The sequence below is a fragment of the Seriola lalandi genome, unplaced genomic scaffold (assembly GCF_002814215.2).
Source record: "Seriola lalandi dorsalis isolate HSWRI2012SDOR001 ecotype SW California unplaced genomic scaffold, Sedor1 jcf7180002054474, whole genome shotgun sequence".
Lineage (NCBI taxonomy): Eukaryota > Metazoa > Chordata > Actinopteri > Carangiformes > Carangidae > Seriola > Seriola lalandi.
This window is the reverse complement of record NW_019525027.1, coordinates 2,238,786-2,260,319: the sequence shown is the minus strand read 5'-3', so window position 1 is coordinate 2,260,319 and position 21,534 is coordinate 2,238,786. Positions and strand designations below refer to the sequence as shown.

At 39.5% G+C, this 21,534-nt stretch overlaps 1 protein-coding gene across 2 annotated transcripts in view; it reads left to right on the top strand.

The window, feature by feature from the left end:
* Nucleotides 1-21,534, top strand: part of mdga1 (MAM domain containing glycosylphosphatidylinositol anchor 1) — a 163,897-nt gene that overhangs the window by 80,819 nt on the left and 61,544 nt on the right. For both annotated transcript variants that reach the window (XM_023412004.2, XM_023412003.2), the window contains exons 5-6: nt 17,574-17,770; nt 19,681-19,813. In XM_023412004.2, coding sequence (XP_023267772.1) covers nt 17,574-17,770; nt 19,681-19,813 — 330 coding nt within the window. The remainder of the gene's footprint in view (nt 1-17,573; nt 17,771-19,680; nt 19,814-21,534) is intronic.

The following is a 21,534-nucleotide window of genomic DNA, read 5'->3' as shown; positions in this document are numbered from 1 at the left end:
CCCACTTATTTGAGCGAGCAAAGTAGAAACTGTAAAGGAGGCTGCTGTGTTGACGGATGAATATGTTCTGGTTCATCAAGTCACTTTTGGTAACAGGTTTCATACTGATGTTAAGGTGCTTACAACTCTGAGAGAAAATGAGCCCTAGAGAGATTATACCAAACCAAGAAGTCTTGAACCTTTTGTGTGGTCCAGAGTGGGATGAAGGCATTCCTCTTTTTCTCTTAGACACCTGTGAAACATTGGGGTTAAGTCTTACTGAGTTAGTGTTTTGCCACATAGTCAGAGGCCCATTGGAATTGCTGCTTGAGTAATTGATGGAAGTTGATTCTCTGCCTAATGTCAATGTGCTTGATTTTGTGAGTTCGAAGCAAGAAGCACCTGATTTGTTCTCAGATGTGTCCACATGCACAACTGTATTGCAACGTAACATTTATTGTATGTAGGTGAAAGTAGGAGGTAGATACATGGATTGCATAGACAGGGTACGGTCAGCTCAGTAAGTGAGAAGGCTTTGACACAGAGAGCCTTTGACATGTCATTTTCTAGGGTTAGCTGGTTACAACGGGGAATTCTGCGATAACTTTGCTACCATTGTCTCTCCACTGACTTATTTCGTCAGCCCTGCCAAGGAATTAGAGTGGGACTCCAAATATATGGAGCCCTTCCAAGCTGTGGAAGCTGTTTTATGCAGATCACCGGTTATGGTTACCTCCATTTTTGCTGATCATTTCAAACTTGAGTTTGATGCTAGTGGTACAGAAGTAGTGGTGAAGAAGCTGTTCTGATTTAAGAATCAGCAGGCAATGACCACCCTGTGTGCTCTTTTTCTAAAAAATTCTTGCAGTCCTAGAGAACCTACAGCACTATTGAGAAAGTTGTCCTGGATTTGCTGTGAGTATTTCCGTACTTTGAAGTGTATGTTAGTTCCTCTTTGCAGACTTTTGTTGTTTACACCAACCACAACCCTTTGGTGTTTTAACATTGCATTTATAAGAGCAACCAGAGGTTACTGCATTGGGACAACATTGTCAAAAATTACACATTAAACATTTGTCATAGGAAAGGCCAGGAAATTGTTGTTGCAAATGTCCTGTAACATGGGGGAGGAGTGTTACATCCTGTTTTGTTTTGGTGTTTCCAGTTTCCAGCTCCAACTTGATCAGCTGATCGACAAGCACCTTTGCTGGCTTGTGGGCTGAGCCCGAAGGTCGTTTGTTCAGCTCCTTTGTTTAACTTTCTCTCTCTCCCCACCCTGCTGCAGCAGCACCTTTGGGATGCTTGTTATATGCTTTTCATTTATTTATTCACCTATATCAATAAGCACTCATGCAGTAACCTTCTGCTTGGTTTTGTGTCCATTATTATGTACAATGTTTGAGCCAGCCATAACACCGTCAAAATCAATCAATCTGTTTGTCACTGGGGTTCCTTACCCAACTCTGTTCTGTAAGCAGATTTAACTACGTCCTCAAATTAGGCTAGAGATCGTTAATCAATTAGAAAAGTTCCAATTTTAATAAGTAAAGTACTATTGTTTTCCTGCAGTTCTTAAAACAACAATGAAGGAGACAAATATTCCTTAACATCTTGGCCCACTCCATTTTTGGTCTGAATTTTTGGTCTGAGTTTGTCAGCAGCTGTTGCAGAGGTGCAAAACTCTGGATTGTTATAATATTCCTACCATAAGGTTTTCCAAGCATGCAGTATCAGTGAAGCAAGCATTTATAAGAGACTTCTACAGTGGCCAGTGTTGATATGAATTTAGCTTATAGCAAGTATAGAATTTTGATACAGCCATCATTTCATCACAACATTGGTCATTTTACCACAGCCTTATCAAAGTTTCATAGTTTGCTCGCAAATCAGCTGTATTTGTCGAGACAGATGGATGAGCAGATGGAAGTGATGAGCACAAACCACAATCAGCCTGCCATTACTTCCCAGACATATGCTTAATATAACATGTTACAATTACACTGTCACAATGTAGCCTCATTTATCCAATTTTCAGGCACCATCTAGTTGTGTCAGATTGCTTTGATAGAGCAGATTTTAGCTGACCCAAATTTTAAATATCTTTTAGATTGCTCTAACAGCCTCTCTTAATGGCACTTAAGAAAGTGTAACTACAGTCAGTGAAATCTCTCAAGGATTTTCTTTCTTTACGCCTCAACAAACACCACACATATCTACTTAAAGGACCTGTGCATAGGATTTAGGGGGGTTTATTTGCAGAAATGGAATACAATATTTATAATTATGCTTTCAGTTGTGTAATCATCTAAAACTAAGAAGCACTGTGTTTTCATTCCCTTAAAATGAGCTTTGTATCTAAAGAGAGAGTGGGTTTCTTCCACAGAGACTACCATAGCCTGACAGAATGGCCCAAACGCTGGCTCTAGAGAGGGCCTTTTGTATTTTTATGTTACCTGAAGGATACCTTAGGTTCTCCTACAGTACAGGCTTGGAAAGGGAGGGGTGAGGGGAGGTTGCAAACTGCAACCTCACTGCTAGATACCACTAAATCCTACACACTGGTCTTTTGAACGATCTACGGTCATAAACGCTATAGCCTTAATTTCCACTGCAGCAGAAAACCAGGGCAGGTGTCACATATCTGATTATAGACCATAATATTCTTTTAAATAGAGGTCAGTTAATATACATAATCTGCATAATCAGTTATCTCAGTGACACGCAAAACTATGTTTCATATCCTGAAAGAAACCATCTATATACAGGTTTCTCTTTTGTTTTTTTAAGTCGATATGTTCCTGTCCCATACCATATCTTCTAGGAACTGCAGCCTTCCAGTTAGGTTAATTTGTGAGTACAGTATATGGGTGATCTACTGTAGAATCTGTGTGTGTGTGTGTGTGTGTGTGTGTGTGTGTGTGTGTGTGTGTGTGTGTGTGTGTGTGTGTGTGTGTGTGTGTGTGTGCGCGTGCATGCACCGATGTGTGTGTGTACTTGTATGTTTACATCCCTCCATGAATGTGTAAAATTATGATGTTTTGATAGAATGAGTTTAAATGACTGTATGTATTCATGCATGCACAGACACCAGTGTGCTTCCCATCGCAAATCTCCCTACAGTTTCCTCACCCCAGGTTCCCGGTGGGTGAGTATGGTGAGTCACTGATAACATGTGACATGGGTTTCCATGACAGTTTGGGGTCGCCTGCGTCCCCACCCCCATGCACTAAGGGACTACATCACAGTTAACTCTTTTAAGAGCAGAGCTGTTTGAAGGCTTTGTTAACCATAAAGTGTGTTTGACAAAGACAAAGGTGGAAGGGAGGACGAAGGAAGGAGACAGGTAAAACATCAAGGAGGGAAGGTTGAAAAAGAGAGTGGGAAGAGGAGAGAAAAAGAGGAAAGGAAAAAAGCAACACAGTGTAATGTTGAGCACGAAAAAAAGGCAAGATTGTAATAAAGAATGCCTAACAAATTGTGAGCCATTGTGATCTTGCAACGGTCATACCATAGGTTTAGACAATAAAAATGGCCAGGAGGAATTTGGGTTTTTTTTTTTTTTTTTTGTGGCAGTATGCCAATTTCTTATACATAGTCAAGTAAGGTAAGGCTTTTATATAATTTTTCTGGGTGTAGATGAGAAAACTGTGTTTTACTGATCAAAAAGCCTGACTGTCAGATATTTATAGAGAGACATGCAGGGTGAGGTAGAGCAATGTAGAAGAATGAGGGTGAGATATCCTAACAGACAGAAATAGTCTTGTTTAAATGTAGTAAATTAAGTAAAAAATACAGCATGATTAAGAATTGTGCAATTTTGTTTCGTTTATTGATGTTTTTCATATTTAAAAAAAATTTCGTTCGACACAAAGGTGTGCTGAACTGAGTCACCCAAAAAAGAATGAAGCATTTAATAGCAAGAGATCCATGGGCACATATTGGGTGCACACATGCAATAGGTTGAAGTGTGGTTTGGTTATAAGCTGTCCTGCAGACCATGAGGAGATAAGACCACTCCACTTGTCCCCATCGTTTGGCTGGCTTTATCTAAAATGTGTTTTTCCCCTTCCCCTTTGTTTTTTCCATCCCTTATTTATTGAGTCTCTCTTCTCTATGAAGGTTATACAAGGCAGTGCAGGCTTGAAATTATCTTGACCTTATCACCGGCCGCTGTAGCACACACTGATATTTTTCTCAAGGAAAATAACCATTACACTGGAATGAAGGATAAATCAAGTGGTTCATGGTGGGTTTCCTGTGGTGCTGACAACGTAAGAGAGAGACAGCCAATCATAAAAGAAAGGGACTGAAAGAGTGGAGTGGAAACATTTTATAAAGTATAAGTAATGTGCAATCCAAGGATCTATTGTAGATTGCAGTGTGCTACTATTGCAATATGAATATTTTGATGCACAGGAAAATCATTTTGTTTTATTTGCTTAGTATGAAAATATATTGGTGGTGCAGGAACATTACACATCCAGATTTCCACCATCGCCCTGGTATAACAACAACAACAGCTGCAATTCATTAGGGAATTGCATAGATTACATACTATATGTCACTTTTGCTTTCCTACAGCATAATTTATCTACTTTTGCTCAGCAGAAATTGTACCATTGGTCTTTCATGAGAGGCATTAAAGAGAGTAATTTTCATTTCATTCACTTCCCCTGTGATCAAAATGACCTTATGGTTTGCTGATGGCCCCTCTGTAAACCCAATTCAAATTCAATAAAATGGCATTACCATGACGTTGCAGTAATTAAGATGTCCAGTTGTCAGTTGCCTCCGGTCAATACAGCTGATCAGATTTCAGCTAGTCCCTTTTCACTCAGCTGTCGTCAATCCACTGGCCCAACTATTGATGTGCTGGGATGAGATGTGGGTAAAATAATTCTAACTTCAGTGTGCAAGGTTGAGAGACAGTTTGATCCTTTTCATGCATCATATTTGTTTTAAGTTGCAGCGGGTCCATATCTGCTCCGTTTGGTTGTTCAATTTGGGGATATTAAGGATAAATCCTGCACACATGGCTAACTCCCCTGCTGGTAGCTATTCTTAGTGAGTGGATCTTCTGTCTGACACCTAAACCGGCTATGAGATGGAAATGTGCGGCTATAAACTAGACAACTGACAGTGAACCTTTCATTTAATTTCCTTTAATACTTTTTACCGCCCTCACAGGTAGGATGGCTGTTCAAATTAGCCAGCTCCCCCCAGCCTAAGACCCCGCTGGGCGGCATCTGTATTCATCAACGCCATAAGGCCAGACCAATTCTAATATTATTTTATGATGATGGCATTTTTCATCCAGCCAGTCTCCAATAACTTCTAACTTAGATTTTTATGGCTTTGCTCTTCCTCTCTTTTTTTCTACATTTTCTCTCTGTCTCAGTGTACTGTGCCTCCTGCTCACTCTCGTCCTCACTCACTCTCAATCTCTCTTGCCCCATCTCTACCCTTACTATCTCTTTCACAATTGACTCGTTCTGAAGGTTTTGACCCTTTCCTCTCCTTTCCTATACTTCCTCCTTTATTTTACTCATCCCTTCCGTCCTCCCACATCTTCAGTTTTTCATTTATGGCTAGCTGCAGTGGGCTGGGTAATGAAGGCAGTGTTATAAAGTATGGGAGGTGCCCCAGGGCAGGCTCACAGCCTGTGTATCGGCAGATAGAAAAATTGAAATAGGATAAGGATGGAGACAAAGGGGGAGAGACTACAGGATTAGACTGCCATGAAACATAGAAATGATCCAAGATTAGAAAAATATAGAAAATATTATGGGAACAAAGAAAGTCATTGCTGGTATGGCAACAGTTTCCTTACATTATTCCATCTGTAAAATCTACGGTAGATCTATGAAAAGAGCAAGAAAACTGTCACATATGTCAACAGATAAAGACCTAATCAATGCAAGAAATAAACCAATCTCATCATCACCTGAGGAAGCAGGTGAGCCCAAGATTTTTTTTTTTTTAAATAGTGATGGGTTTCAGAGTTTTAAGAGACTGAGAAATAAAGAGAAATGAGATGCAGAGAATAATGTATAGTGATGCAAGGAAGCGAGCTGGCTGTGAAAGAGCTATTTGCTGGTCTCTTTTATTGCAGTTTAAAGCACTAATATGTTATATACCAACATACATAGAGTATATGCATTACATGCTATTTATTAGATATTGTAAACCAACATTCCACCAACATCTATTAATGGAGCATTATTATTGGACTTATTATGACATATCCATTCCCCTCAAGCCTCTGAAAACATGAAATGTATTTTTAAATGAAATCAAATTTAGTTGAAAACAAAATAACACAGAAAACATGTTTTTCCTTATACTTGAGATTACGCTTTTGTGCAAAAAGAATAACATAAAGCTTTTAACCTCAGTCCAAAGTGAATCATAACAAGTTAATAATAAAACACTTACAGTCCCTAACCCAAAATCTGTTCAAAATATGTCTGAAAAGTGTTCCTGCCTGGGGAAATCATGTGTTCCTGTAGAAAAAGGAGGAAAGGACCAAAAAAAAAAAACTGGAAGAGACACAAAGATATAAAAAATGTAAAGAAAGCAGGGTATAAACCAGAGAATAAACCCAGCAAAAATCTGAAATGGGTATCCAGTGGGTGCACTACCACAAACACAAGGTGTTAAATTTTGTTAAGAGTGGGCTAGCTCAGCACTTTCTGAGTGCGGGCGTGTTGGTGAGTGCCACACAAATCAGACCGGAGAGTAGGCAGTAACCATCACAGCCAACAGGCAGGTGCAGTTGTTCTCTCTCAAAGAATCACCTAATAAGCTCTGTGAAGAGTTTCACTCTGGGCGGTTCCTAAAATAACTCTCATTTCCTCCATGGTGGAGTTGGACTTTTGCAAGAGATGGACTCAGCTTTGTCCTTTCTGTAAGTCCTCACACATTTAGATTTCAAACACTCTTTGCAGTCTTACTGGCTTGGCTTGCACAAGCTAAGTTATTGACTGATATGTAACAAAATATTATTTTACTATTATATTATAATTTTTTCATTCCAAAGACACCTGTAAGTAGATTGTACTATGTTCGCTATCAGACATGGACAAAACCTTACATACAAAACATCACCCTATTGTATGTGTGTTCCTCCAAACAACTGTGATGGGTGTTTTCAGTAGCTTTTCATTTCAGTGTTTCATCTCATGTAATCTCATATGTTTACTCTGCGAGCTATGAGTTTCCCTCTATTATATTGCACCAATTTATATATGGTATTTCACAGGTATTTGTCAAGTATATTGAATTGTGCTCTGACACAAGTATCCACTCGTAACGCTGCATTAGTGTGAAAAACTCCTCCATGACCTTTGACCTTACAAAGCCCAGTGAAGGTCAGACAGGCCACATATTGAATCCCAAAGTAATGATTAATGTGACTGCCATATAGTCAGAGGAAACACTGAGAGATATGTGTGAATACCTACTCACTGAGAGGTGTCCACTAATGGTGTCCACTAATGGACCCTGAGGGGACAACTGGGACTACACATTTTATATCATGTAACCTCAGAGTTCTCCTGTAACGGGCTTTAATATATTTTTGGTCATTTGAAGTGGCATGAAAGCAGGGTTTACAATTTTGTTTTATTTATTTTTTTTATTCTTGTTGTCTCAAAATTCAGACACATTTACAGTATCATCTGGAGCTGTTGAATATTTATTGAGCAGGCAGATGGGTTTTCAGTTTCTTGCTTGAGGGCATGTTGATAAGATTTGTTATTAGCTCCAGCTGAGAACCACTGAACCTTTGACCTGTCAGTTATTGGTTATTAGACGATTAAATTATTGGGCAATTCCCTTGCGCTAGTGTCTTGAAGAACTATTTGTGAAGGGGTGACAGAGTTAGACATTGAGTTATATTTTGAGCAAAGCTTGTGGCCCAGTATCATCTCATTAAATGTAACATATACTTATTAGCTTAACTTCAATAACACCTTTATTCTCGAATCATTATATTTTCCAATTACTGTGACATAATACCAGAACAGTTGAAATTTAAGACTAATAGACAAATTCAGTTATTCATTATTATGCCTCAGTGCCGGCCATAGCTGTGGTTGGAGTCATTATGTTTTCAGTTGCCCGTACATACATACATCCGTCCATCCCATTCTTATGAACACGATATCTCAGGGATACCTGGAGGGAATTATTAATTATATCTGACAGAAATGGTCACTGAAGGATGAACTGATTATATTTTGATGATCAACGGTCAAGGTCACTGTGACCTCACAAAACGTGTTTTTTCGGCCATACACTCATTATGGCAGTGTATGTGATGACATTTTATAATCAAAAGGTCAAAGGTCAACTTCGCTGTGACATAATGTTCTGCAAAAATGTTTTTCTGGCCATTTCTTCAATGCTGTAACTCAGGATGAGAAGGGATATTGTGACCATATTTCACATTTGGTCAGCTACTGAATTGGTGAATCTACTCTTGGGTGCCCAAGGTAGAAGGTGTGTTTGACACAATCCATTTTCCCGAAGAATTTGAAACGTTGTCTACTGCTGTGGCTACAACTTTGTGTTCCATTAGAATCACCTTTATTGGCCAAGCATGTGAACACATCATTTCCCTCAGTGAACCTGCACGTTAAGACAGTAGACATACAGCAGAACAAGAACAACAAAGCCAAATCAAACCAGTTTTATTTGTATATCCCTATATCCCAAATCAAAATATACACTTTATACATTTTATTAAAGCCCTTCAAAGTCTCCTCTACATATATTATATGAGTCGGGACAGATATGGATATAAAGTGCAACTTGACTGGCTGGCGGAGGCATACAAGCGCAGGGTGATAACTCTACTTCTGGTAAAAATGATGGCTAGTGTTGTTTTGATAAAACGTCCTCTGAGATGTGATTTTTTTATTTTTTTTACACAACATGATACTTTATCGCTGCATGTCTTACCTTACATAGTGTAGCATTTAGTTTTACATTGTCTAAAACTTCTTATCCTCTATATTGTGTTCTTCAGTCTAACAAAGTGATAAAACAATTCCAGCTTCTCACTGAGACTGGTGATGAGACTTGTGTATTCTGTGTTTTCCGGCCTGTTGTTGTGTTGGGAGTCTCCTCACTCTTATTTATGTATTTGTTCACTGTCCCCTGTTAACCAGGAGACAATGAAAGTGAGGTTGTGCCAGAATACCACTTTAGTATCTGAGCAGGAATCCACAGAAGTGGTCTAAAGCTGTTTTAATAAAGGCATTGAACAGATTGCCCCTGAGTGTAGTGTTCGTCCCGCCACACAACACAATAAAACACAAGCAATTTAATAATTTTAAGAGCAGCAACAGCCTATATTACTGCGTGTGTGTGTCTATATGTGTACTCCATACTGTATATTGCTGTGGTCCACAGCGCCCTGGATGCACCAAAGCTAATCAAATATGCAGCAAGCCAAAGGGTTAGACACCACACATCTGTTGCCTGGCTCTGCCCACAAATTTGTGTTACGTTTCTTTTGCCAACTTTGAGGAACAGTGACACTTGACTCTTTATCTCGAGATAAGATTTTCTTAAACCTGGTATCTAAAACACATGTACACAGTACTGCATCAAGCCAAGCTGCTGCACCATGATCTGGACATCCTTGACCACAGAAGGAGTGAAAAGGGCAAATTTTGTCCTTTATCTGCTCCCATAGATAACTTCAGAAGGCACTTGCAGGGACACGGAAGGACTTCCTTATTTCTGCCCTCTGGGGCTGCAGGGAGGGAACTGAGATTCATGTGCTATTTTGGCCTTGAGGAGCTTGTGTGTGTATTTGTTGGTGAGTGCTTGTGTGTAGGCATATGCGTGTCTGGATGTATGTTCACATTTTACTACATAACTGTATGTGCCCTTTGTGTAAGTTTCTGTGTGTGTTTTTGCATGTGTGTGTGTTACTGTAGCCTGGGGGCTAAGTGAGTGAACTGTATGGCTTTTTGTCCCTTAACACCCTCTCTGCTGTCACCACTGCAACTCCACTGTCACACTCACAGTAAACAATCATGCCCAAATAAGACTTTTTATGGCTTAAAATAATGGAGTCACACCACCATGAATGTTTAATACCATTTCCCAGGCTCTTTGCTGACAAAAGCATAATTAAGGCTTGTACATAACGCGCTGGCTCAACAAAAATACGCCATTTTCAGCAAATTCATAAGTGTTAGTTTGGGAGAAGATACACGGTGTAATTCCTCTTAACACAGGCTCCTGTGCCTTGTTGTTATACCCAACAATACAAGATGTAACACAGGGTGATACATACTGTATATAAACTGCAGGGCTCCTCAAATTCTTTGCTATTATCAGGAAAGTTAAAGGATGACTGCAACCAAAAGTGAAGAGTCATGTGCACAGGAATGTTTTATAGCAGCTTTTTACAATCAAAAAAAACTGATGAGACTTTTTTTTTTTTAAATAACTGAAATAGAAATTGGACTCCATATCAAACATAGCCAGAATTCATCCCTCTCTCTCTCTCTCTCTTTCTCTTTCACAACACTCATTAGAGCCAAGCAGCTTCTCACCACTGTTTACATGTGATAAAGAAACTCACCGAACTTTTTTAAACAGTCACATTAACTTAGAAATCTCCAAAGAGGCCCATTGTCATTGCCATTCTTCTTCTTATTATTATTACTATTATTATTATATCACAATGTTGAATCTGATTACTTTTCCCCAAAACATTCAGTCAGGACATCTCTCAAGTTAATTTGATGCTGCAGTATTATATTAATGTGGTGCAGGTGGAAGGTGCTGCTTTCATTCCGACTAGTGTTTTCTACTGTGTTTACTTTTTTGACAATATGTTTGGCGACTCTCTGCCTGCCTCCTCCTCTTCATTTTCTCATTCTTCTTTATGTCTCTATCTGTAATGTAATGTCATCAGCCCCCAACCCCCACCCCCCTCTGCCTTTCCCTCTGTGTTTCACAATGAAAGGACTCCACTGGCATCCATAGTTTTACCTTCTTTAAAGGGCATAGACAAATCACACTGCTGACGTTCATAGCTCCAAAAACGTATATCGGATTCCTTTGATTCTATACAAAGATAATAATTTTGCTGGAAAAGTCTCACCATTCTTGCATCACATTTGTTATGGGCTAAAGACTGAGGCATCAACAAAGGTAGAGAGACACAAACCCATGATTTGTGGAGTTAAAAAAACAAAAGACCACTGATTTGTTATTGTAAAAAAAAAAAAAAACAGCTAAGAAAATCAACCTAAATCAATCTTTACTTTTGAACATTGCTTTAAACACAGGCAATGTTCTCCTTATTTCCAAATGTGGGTCTCTTGCATTTTTTATGTCCTCTTTAAGGCGATGTCTATGAGCAGAATGCTGAATAATTGACGAGAAGCGAAGCTGGATCAAACGGCAAGTCTGCCTCTGTTCATGCCTCTCTATATGCGCAGTGTTTTCTCACTGTGTGTGTGGCTACGTGCACGTGTGTGTGTGTGTTTGTGTGTTTGTGTGTGTGGTTGATGGCCTATAAGAATGTGTTTTCAAACTGTGTGTGTGAGAAAGACAGAGAGAGAGAGAGAAAAAATACACAGACAGACAGAGTTGGTTGTTTTTTTCTGAGTTGGTGTGATGATTGCTTATTAATGCAGACTGAAATATGCTTGGAGTCTGTTGTCTATAGAAACTGTTTTTTAGTGGACAGCTCTTTTCTTCCTGAGAAACTCAACATTTTTTATCTGTTGTTGTTGACCACCATCACTGCTCAACATGCTGATTATAATGACATTGGGCTGCACACTTACATCTCTGTTTATCCCCAAAGCAGATAAAAGTCCACAGGTTATACAGTTGAAGTGAAGACAGGTAGCAGCTATTCTGAAACAGTGTTTGGACCGATTCTGCCATTATTTCAATCCCTCAATCACTAATGACGGATAACAACTGCTTTTGATTTGAATTGAAATCTGCTTTGCTGCTGTGCGGGTTGTCGGTTGTGGGTCAGTTCAATTCCAAATGAATTTGCTCAAATAATTTTTGCTTAATCTAAAGCACACGTTCTAAATGTTTCCATAAGATTCTTTTTATGGATGTTTATTCATACACATGCTAATTTTGTTATTTGCTTGTCCAGGGTCAGATTTAGAAAACAGTTAAAACTTTTTATTGTTTTGCAGAAGAAACTTCACATTGTAAAATGCTCAACTTGATCATTTCTGTGTTTAGTGTGTAACAACTCAACTATTCACCCACTTGCTCTGTGCTGAATGGTCTTTATCACATCTGTTAAGGACGATTACTGTGTGTTAGTCTTTTTCTATTTCTTATATACCATTGTTTTTTTTCTGACTGATTGTTTTGCAAATTGATAATAAATTATGCGCTGACCTTCAGTGAATTACAGTGATTACAGTTGTTTACTGGGATAATACATTTACCGTTCCATGTTGTACAATAGATACTGAACATAGCTATTGTTACTGACACAATCACATCTCCTCACCCAACCACCCTCATAGACGTGTACCACGGAAGCATCACACCACACCTTATTCTCCTTCACTGCACGCTCACACTCAATTGAACCTGTCATCTTCTCTTTGGTCCCCTAATGGCTGTCTACTCCTAGAGAGCTATTAGAGTACAGGACATGTTATTGGAAATCAAAGAGGATTTGGAGTCCAGGGCATCCTCCAGCAGAGGAAAGCACCCAGCAGAGGTCAACTTGTTACAAAAACACACTCGGTCAACCCTGACCGCGAGGATGGATTGCTTCTGAGTAAATCTCTGTTTCCATCATTGCCATGGTTACTCCAGGTCTTTTTCGGAAAGATTTTTGAGGCATGATCATGAGAAACTAATGGCATGCAGACACATTTCGAGTCTGTAAAATATACATACTGAGCATAAAAAAGGTTATGTTTGTGAAATCAAATCACTGCTAAAATACGACAGATAAACTCTTAAAAATGACTGGAGGTCAACACAGAAAATAAAAGCTGTGTTTTTGTTGCCGTTCTCCCCGCTGGGTGTACTGCATTTGCTCGTAGTATAGAGTTTGTAATTCTGACCACAGCTCTAATCATCTGATTCCTCAGATAACAAGCGAACAACATCTGTACTGGAGTGTTTCTTTCTGCTAGTTAGTTTGCTTTGAAATTTGTATTAAAACAACAAACATCATTTTCAAGAGAAAACATAATTGGAATACCTGACCAAAATTGAACTCTTTCCAAACCTTCAGGGAAAACGCTGAACAAGTTGGGTAATTTTGACTCACATGCTGGTGTGTAAGAGGCTTTCCTGCATTGCTCTTTAATATAATTCAGATGAATTGGTCTCTGAGAATATCTGGAGCAAATAGAAGTATAGTAGTTTTTGTCTTTCTAATGATAAAGGAATCTCATTAACAGGCAGCTGGTATTACAGAATCTGGTGGCCTGATCAGGACTGTACGAAACATTGTTGAATAACCCCTCTTGAATTAATTTGTGTCAACCAGATAAGACAGTGTACCAGAGATTTGCTGTTTCCCTTATTTTCTTTATCAAAAAAATGTAAATGAAGTAAAATTTATTCATGAAGTGCGATTTGAACCGAGTTGTTTACCACTATAGGTAAATGTTAAAGAGCTAAAATGGCAGCAGATAAAAGAGTTACAAATAAAGTGTTCGTTTTTATAGACATGGCTGTTTTTCGGTTTCTAGCAGTTGTCTGTTTCTTCCATCTGAGTTAATGTCAGAAATAATGTCCAAGGATACAGGTAGCCGAGATGAACTACATAACTGTGACCTCACTGATTTAATACCACTGTGGGACTTTTATTGTGTGTGTTTTGTCTTTAATATTGTTACGGTATTATTTTTACCCCGTGTCTTTCCAGTCTTTTTGAAGTGTATCTTCACGATACCAAGATTTTCTTTTTTGCAATAAAACCACTTTAATATTATTTAGCAAGTGGCAACATATTTTTCCAAGACTTTGATTCGCTGTACAAACATTAAGTCTTCAATTTTTTTCATTGATAATTTAGCATGTGAGATAAAGTAGGATTTGTTTTACATTTGTCCCCTTTTTTCCCCCCAAATCAACAGGATGTAATCCAGAACAAACATGCAAAGGCTTTTCTTGGTGGACAGACATATATCAGAAAAGTTTAGATCCTTTGAGTAGCTACCATCGGCCTGTAAAACACAGTAGGTGTTACTTTTTTATCACATGGTATTAACTTCGCAAAATATGTGTGATTGTGTGCTTTAACCACAAGCATTAGTCCGAGCTAAGGGCCACACTCTGAGGGGGGACTACAGTAAAATGTCTCTGCGTCAGCATCACTGTGTAGCGTCTAAGCAGAAAACAATGCCAGACCCCCAGTGCAGCTTTGGAGGCGTAGATGTACATTAAAAGCTGCGGCTAACAGAAGCAGTGCAGTGCAATTGATCTAAGCTGTGTACAAAGGCAGGGCTTTGGGGAAATCAGAAGCTTCATTAAAGTTTCATATTGTATTTCTGTACACTTGCAGTTTCATCTTGTGTCTCTATTTACTTAAGGGCCCAAACTGAGTAAAGTTAGACGCACCCTGGGAGTTTGGATTATAAAAGCTTTAACAACCCACTTGTCGTGAAAAAAAAACCAAACAAAAAACAACAACAACAAAAAAAAAAAAAACTATTGTCATCGTTTTATCCATGACATTAGTAAAGCAATTTTGAAAGTTTAAAGTAAGCTGGCACAGTTTTGTGTGTTCCAGTGGGATGTTCGTTTGAATCTAGTTTTGTTTTCTTTTTGTACTGCTTAAACATACTATGTTGATACTAGCAAAGTGAACGCTCTTCCAATCAGTATTTCAATGTAAAGCCAAAAATGTGCCAAAATCAACATGTATTAGCACTGTATCCATGCAGTCAAAATCTCCTTGGCTGTGTAGGAGCAATGTCGACCTCTGACTGACTGTTTTGTCCATTTACAGTTGTGTCATATTCTCGAGAATCTACCTGTCTGTATCTGCTTCTCTCTGTGTCAATCTGTCACTTTCCACTTTCTCCAGATTCAACCATAGTGCCACGAAACAGACAGAGTGACAGCAGATAGTCACACTCGCTTCACTCTCTTGACACACACGTATACACTACCGGTGCATTAGTCAGCTAGGATTCCCCCTGCGCTGCAAATGATCTGTGAAAAGCATACAGAAATCCTGTGTGTGCGCACACACACACACACACACACACACACACACACACACACACACACCCACCCACATATACACACACACATACAGGCACATATTCACAAATTCAAGTATACAAAGGTGCTTGCTCTTTTGCCAGATCTTTTTCACACACACATGCACATGGCAGAACCAAGAGGCAGATATCTTTAATAAGTGCCCAGGTTTGAAGGCCTGATGCTGGCAGAGGCTTTTAGAGAGACTGGTGGTACCTCACTGTCTAGTTTCCCGCAGGGCCTTATGGAAGAAACAGTGGGTTGTCGTTTTATGAATGAGGGTGTCCATGGGGACATGAAAGGGATGGAAACAGGTGAGCACTTCACAGATCACAGAAAAAAATCTCTGAGAAACTCTCAAATAAGACATACACAATAGTATTCAGAGTATCAGCTTAGCCACGTCAGACACAGTATTTTTTTTGGCCATGCTGCCGGCAAAAAGCAGTTTGATTTTTTTTTTTTTTTTGAGTAAAAACTAAATTTCCAGAACCATCCTTTTCTGAATAGACATGAAGAAGCATTTTATCCCTGTGTTTGGTGAATTTTGAAGCAATTATGCAGGTCATTGCAAGGTCTGATCTGTTTAGGCCCAGGAAAAATAGGAAATCCTCCGGGGACCAGACAAGACTGCGTCCTCTGGAGGATGCAGTTCCTAAATTGGGTAAGAGATACAGAGAAAGAACGTTCACATGCACATACAAAATCTGCAATATCTGCAAAACAGATATGTAAAGTTAAACCTCTTCAGCAAATGCAAAAAAAAACCTGCTACTTTTTCTTCAAAATGATGTACTGGTGTTATACCCAACATATTTCAATATATTCCAATACCCATTCTGACTCTTCTCTTCTTTCCCATGACATTCAGGCAAAGTTCGCACATTAGACTGTAGCTTTAAAGCACGCAATAGAGCGCTATCACATCATATGATTTAGTCAATTTTTCTATGACCCTGTCATTCACCTTTTGTTTGAAAAAGTCTCCTGGTTTGTTTGGAGACACCTGAACGAGTTCAAGTCGCCTCTGTGTGTTTGTGCCAGTGTGTCGCAGATCTCTAAACTTCAAACCACAAACGTGCTCTGATGCTGTGCTGAGGCTGGACACACTTTGATGTGGGTCCAGATGTGAGAATGTATGCATGCATATGTGTGTGTGTGTGTGTGTGTGTGTGTGTGTGTGTGTGTGTGTGTGTGTGTTAGAGAGAGAGAGAGAGAGAGAGAGACTCATGTGACAGCTGTGCCCTTATCAACAGCACTCTCAAAAATCAAGCATGCTTATCCACACATTGTTTGTCTCAAGCGTCTCCAAACCCAAAATACAATAAATACCTCCCTCCGTCACATGGGGTTGGCTACGCTCACATTTGATGGTGTCAAGGAACGTAGTGGCTACATTCACATCTCACCTTTTTTTTCTACATCTTACACACATGCCTTTTTGATAAATCTGCAGCACATGAGAGGAGTTGACACAGGAAAAAGGAAGCGAGGGACAGGAGCCGAGAAAAGAGGAAGTGAGAATGAAGGAGAGAGGTCAAATGGAAAGGCAGGAAAAGGGAGCAAATGCTACCCCGGTGTTGCTGGAAATTGTTTCCATGATGTTTGAAGTCCGCAACAGTCCAATTAGGCTGCAAAGAATTGAGATTTCACACAACTCCCTGTAAGAGATAGAGGCAAGGAAGCGAGGGGGAGGAGGGGATCGAGAGACAGGGACGGTGATGAGGAGTGAAAGTCGCAGTGAGATTTGGAGAGATGGCAGAAACCAGGGGACAGCAGCTGAAATCCTATCCACCGCAGGAAACGGGAGATGACATTCCTATGAAGGCACAGGAAAACTAGGCAAGTAGGGGGAGGGTGGAGCGGGTGATGAAAAAAAAAATGGCAGAAAAAATATATAAATGTTGTGTGTGTGAGAGTCACAGCTAGAGAGGGAAATGGCAAAATGTACAGATCATTTGGACATTTGTGTTCGTTAGAAGCTTTGATCCATTTGATCCAAGTGTTTGGATAGCTTTGGTCAGTGTGAGTGAGCAATTCAGCCAACAAACAGCATTTGTTTGCCCTTATTTACAGTTGTGTCCCAGTTACCAAATCGCATCTCTGTCACACATAATATCACCAAGGTTTTGCACAGAAAAAGCGACAACCATTATTCAAAAAATTAAAGGTTATTTTTACTCCTATAAAACCCTACCTTGTGAGTTTCTTAGTGTGATTTTTTTTTTGTTCAGTGTGGCACAAAAAAAATCCTAATGAACAAGTTTCTGGGGTGTAATAACCAGTAATCACCCCCAGCAGCAATATCTGAGTCTTCATGTTTTTATCTTTTGCTCCTTTGCTGTGCTTTGCAGACCTTGACACACCAGTTCTGACGGTGCACCAGACCATCAGCGATGTGCGTGGCAGTTACTACCAGGAGAAGACGGTGTTCCTGCGCTGCACCGTCAACTCCAACCCTCCCGCACGATTTATCTGGAAACGTGGGAGCATGCTCATCGAACAGAGCAAGGACAACGGAGTGGACATCTATGAGCCACTTTACACCCAGGTACACATGAACACATACACAGCACAGACACACTGCCAGGTGTGCCACCGCAACCAGCTCTCTGTTTTTCTCTTCAGAAAGTGCATCTCCTCCCCACAACAGAACTGTATCCTCCTCTACTCTCAATTTTTACCCTTGAAAAAAATTTCCACTCTAAATCTCTCTCTTGCTTTTATTTGGTTTACTCCCACTGTTTCTGTTCATACATTCAGTTTTTATACGAACACTGTTATAGCACTATGGTTTTGACCTACGGAGGTCAGGGTCATACGAATGGAAATTACCATTCACAAAACCTCTTTCCGAACAGCAGCTGTTCAGAAGCTTTAACCTTGACTCAGTGCGGAAGGTCTGTCAAGCTGTGAGTTTCTCCAAATGTCAAAGTGGTGTCATGGAGCTCTAGTAACACTGATATTCAGCATTTAAAGTTTAGAGTTCGGATGGTCATATCACTTTTTGTTAGCTTCTCGAAAACCAAAAACCACCAAGAGCGAAAGTGTATAGTGAGGCAACAGTGCTTTGGCTGCTCTAAAGTAAGACACTGTTGTTAGCATGTTCAGCTAAATACCATTTGTAATCAAGGCCAAGTGTGGAGGTGAATTACAAACAGCCCTGGTAACAATATCACATCCAATGTCTGTGTAGTATTTCAGCCATGTGCTGTATATGAGTTAACATTGGCTGCTCTGTCCTGCTTTTTTATTGGGTTTGAAGTTCATGTTTTAGCAACCACAGCTCAATTGTTACCTTTTTCTTGTTAGGAAAATTAAAAGTCAAATTATATATTGATAAGCATTTTGAGGGGTAAATCTCCCCTGCTGTCACTAAAAACTGCATATGTGCCATGTGGGAACGGAAAGCTAGAATGCACTGTATACTGAAAGAAGAAAAACACACAGACATAAAGAGACATGTTTGCACATAGAAAATGAAAATGAAAATTTTTACTATTATAGCATCGCATGATTGTTCTTTCTTCTTTGTCTGTCTCTGGCTATTTGAAACTAGCAGCCTCTTCCATCAGTCAGCCAGTCAGCTGGCCAGACATAGCCAGCAAGCTAACTAAATAACTAAACAAACAGTCCCCCAGCCTGATCTCACAGCCTGAGTGCACAATTGTTGCCTTCAAACAACGGCTCCCCCTTTTCTCCACTTATCAAAGCATCAGTCAGCCACAAAGCAGAGCCCCTAGAGTTCAATTAGCCAGCCAGCAGAGCTCTTCTCAGGAATGCCTAAGACAGCGTTAGCACATCACCTAGTGAAGCAGGCTGACAGACATAAAGCCTCGATATGAAAAATCATCAGCGATGTGCGTCTCCATGAGGAGCCCAGAGAAAGATACATGCAGTATTTTCATGAATAGTCCAAGAGAGGATGAATGTATTCAGCTTTTTTTTTCTTTTTTTTTTTTTTTGTACTGACAATCAGATGATTCCCATTTTCCTGATGGTCTCATGCAAAAGCAATTTGAAATTCATCATTCATATTACTCCATATGTAGATGATAGATGCTTCTGCTGATAATCAGGGCATCATACAAACACAGTATGTTTGTATTTGGGAGTGTGTGTGTGTGTGTGTGTGTGTGCGTGTGCGTTCATGCATGTGTGTGTGTTTTCAACTCAGTGTGTCGTTGACCCTGTTTATCACACTGCGGCTCATCAAAAATTGAAGTGACTTTTACGCAAGATTACAACCCAGTTTAGAAAAGACTAAAATAAAAAAGCTTTGAGCTCTTTCACTGATATAATGTTATGTATTACGCAATGGAGATGTGATAATATTAGATTTATGTTTAGATTAATATGTGTGCTTCATATTAGTTACCTAAAGGATTATGTTGTAAAGATTTTTTTTAAACTGTGGTGTTGTAGCATGATGTTGTCGTGTGTGTGTTTTGTCCCGTCTAGGGTGAGACCAAGGTGCTGAAGCTGAAAAACCTAAGACCCAAGGACTTTGCTGATTACACCTGCCAGGTGTCCGTGCGCAATGTGTGTAACATCGAAGATAAGTCGGTCACTTTCAGGCTCACAAATGCTACCAGTAAGTTATTTGATTGTTTTCCAGAAACAAAGGACATGCACATGCCTTCACAAAAGCAACAGTTTTTCCTTACTTTGACTTTTGCACTCTCTGAGTCTTTCATCTCATCTGACTTCTCTCCGCACGCTTGCTGTGTCTTGGCTCAGGAATCTTTTGCTGCCTGTCTCTTTCTCTCATTGTTAAAATGTCCCCCATATTCACTTGTTCAGGAAATAGCATCCTCCTTTCATCCTCTCATTTTCTCACTTCCTTTAATCCCTCTCTCTCTCTCTCTCTCTTTCTTTCGTCTTCCATTCTTCACATGGGTTTTTCTTCTGCCCTTTGACTTTCCACTCAAATTTGCTCTCAGTCTTTCCATCTCCTTGCCTGCTTCCCAGCGTGTTATACTGTCTATCTGTCTTGTTTTTCTGTTGTTGAGAGCTCATCTCAGGGCCGTCAGCTGTAATTCAGTTGTCACACTCCCTGTTATCTCCAATTCACTCCATGCCGCTCTGTCCATCTCCACGCCACCGCCCGGCAACTCTGTTACTTACAACAACATTGTTGCTGTTGACAACCCTGTCAGGACTGTTATGGTCAGACTGATACACCACAAGGGAAAACCCCCTGCTTGTTCAGTTTTTTACCTCTTTTTCATTGTATTTATTTTCTCCATTTCTTCTTGCTGCATTTTCTAAATGCCAGCAGGAATTATTGTTGCTAGGTAGTTCTGTGCTTCATAGTTTTTGTACAAGTGTTTTTCAGCCCTTTTATCAGTCATATTTAAATTATTTCTGTCCTGTGAGTGTATTCAGTTGAAAGGTCCTTTTTTGTCAATCTTAATGAAACATTTTTCCTATAAACTGAGAGTACTATTTGTTTTCTACATGCTCAAGAACCATTTGAAGATTCAAGGACTGTTCAAGGCTTGGTGTCTAAATCCTGTCTTTCTCACGGTCAGAGGGCCTGAATAAATATAAACCGAAAATGTGGAAACAGCGAAGTTGTAATAAGTGCTTTAACTGAAAGGCTGGAGGTTAGAAAAACAGTCTTATGTGGAAAACATAACGTCTTTAAATCTCCAAACTGGTTGTAAAACTGAAAGATTAATACTCCCTTTAAGCAATAGTTTGACATTTTGGGTAATACACTGTTTTAGCTTTCTTGCCTGGAGAAAGATGAAAAGATCGATGCCACTCCCATATCTCTCAGTTAAATATGAAGCCACAGCCAGCAGCCTGTTAGCTTAGCTTAGAAGAAAAAAAGATGTGGGAAACAACTCTGATCAATGTCCACCTACTAGCACCTCTAAAGCTCAGTAATTAACACATCATATCATGTTTATTTAATCCTTCTAAAAAAAACAAAACAAAGTGTTTTAATAGCAAGTTGTTGAGGGTCAATAGTCCAAAGAAATAGTCCAGCACATAACCTTGGTGGTAGTTTCATATTGACCATACAGACATGAGAGTGGAAGTGATCTTCTCATTCAAAATGTAGAACTATTCCTTTAACATGAAATTTTCCTTGAGCATGGCTATTATATACAATTTAAAAAATCTCCTGAACACAGTGTTCTTCATTAAATACAGATGTGGAATATAACTAAGTGCATTTCCTCAAGTCACTTGAACTGGAGGTACTTGTACTACTACTAAGTATTTTCCTTCCATGCATTTTACACCTCCACTCCACACATTTCAGAGGAAAATAACATACATTTTACTGCACTGCATCTATTT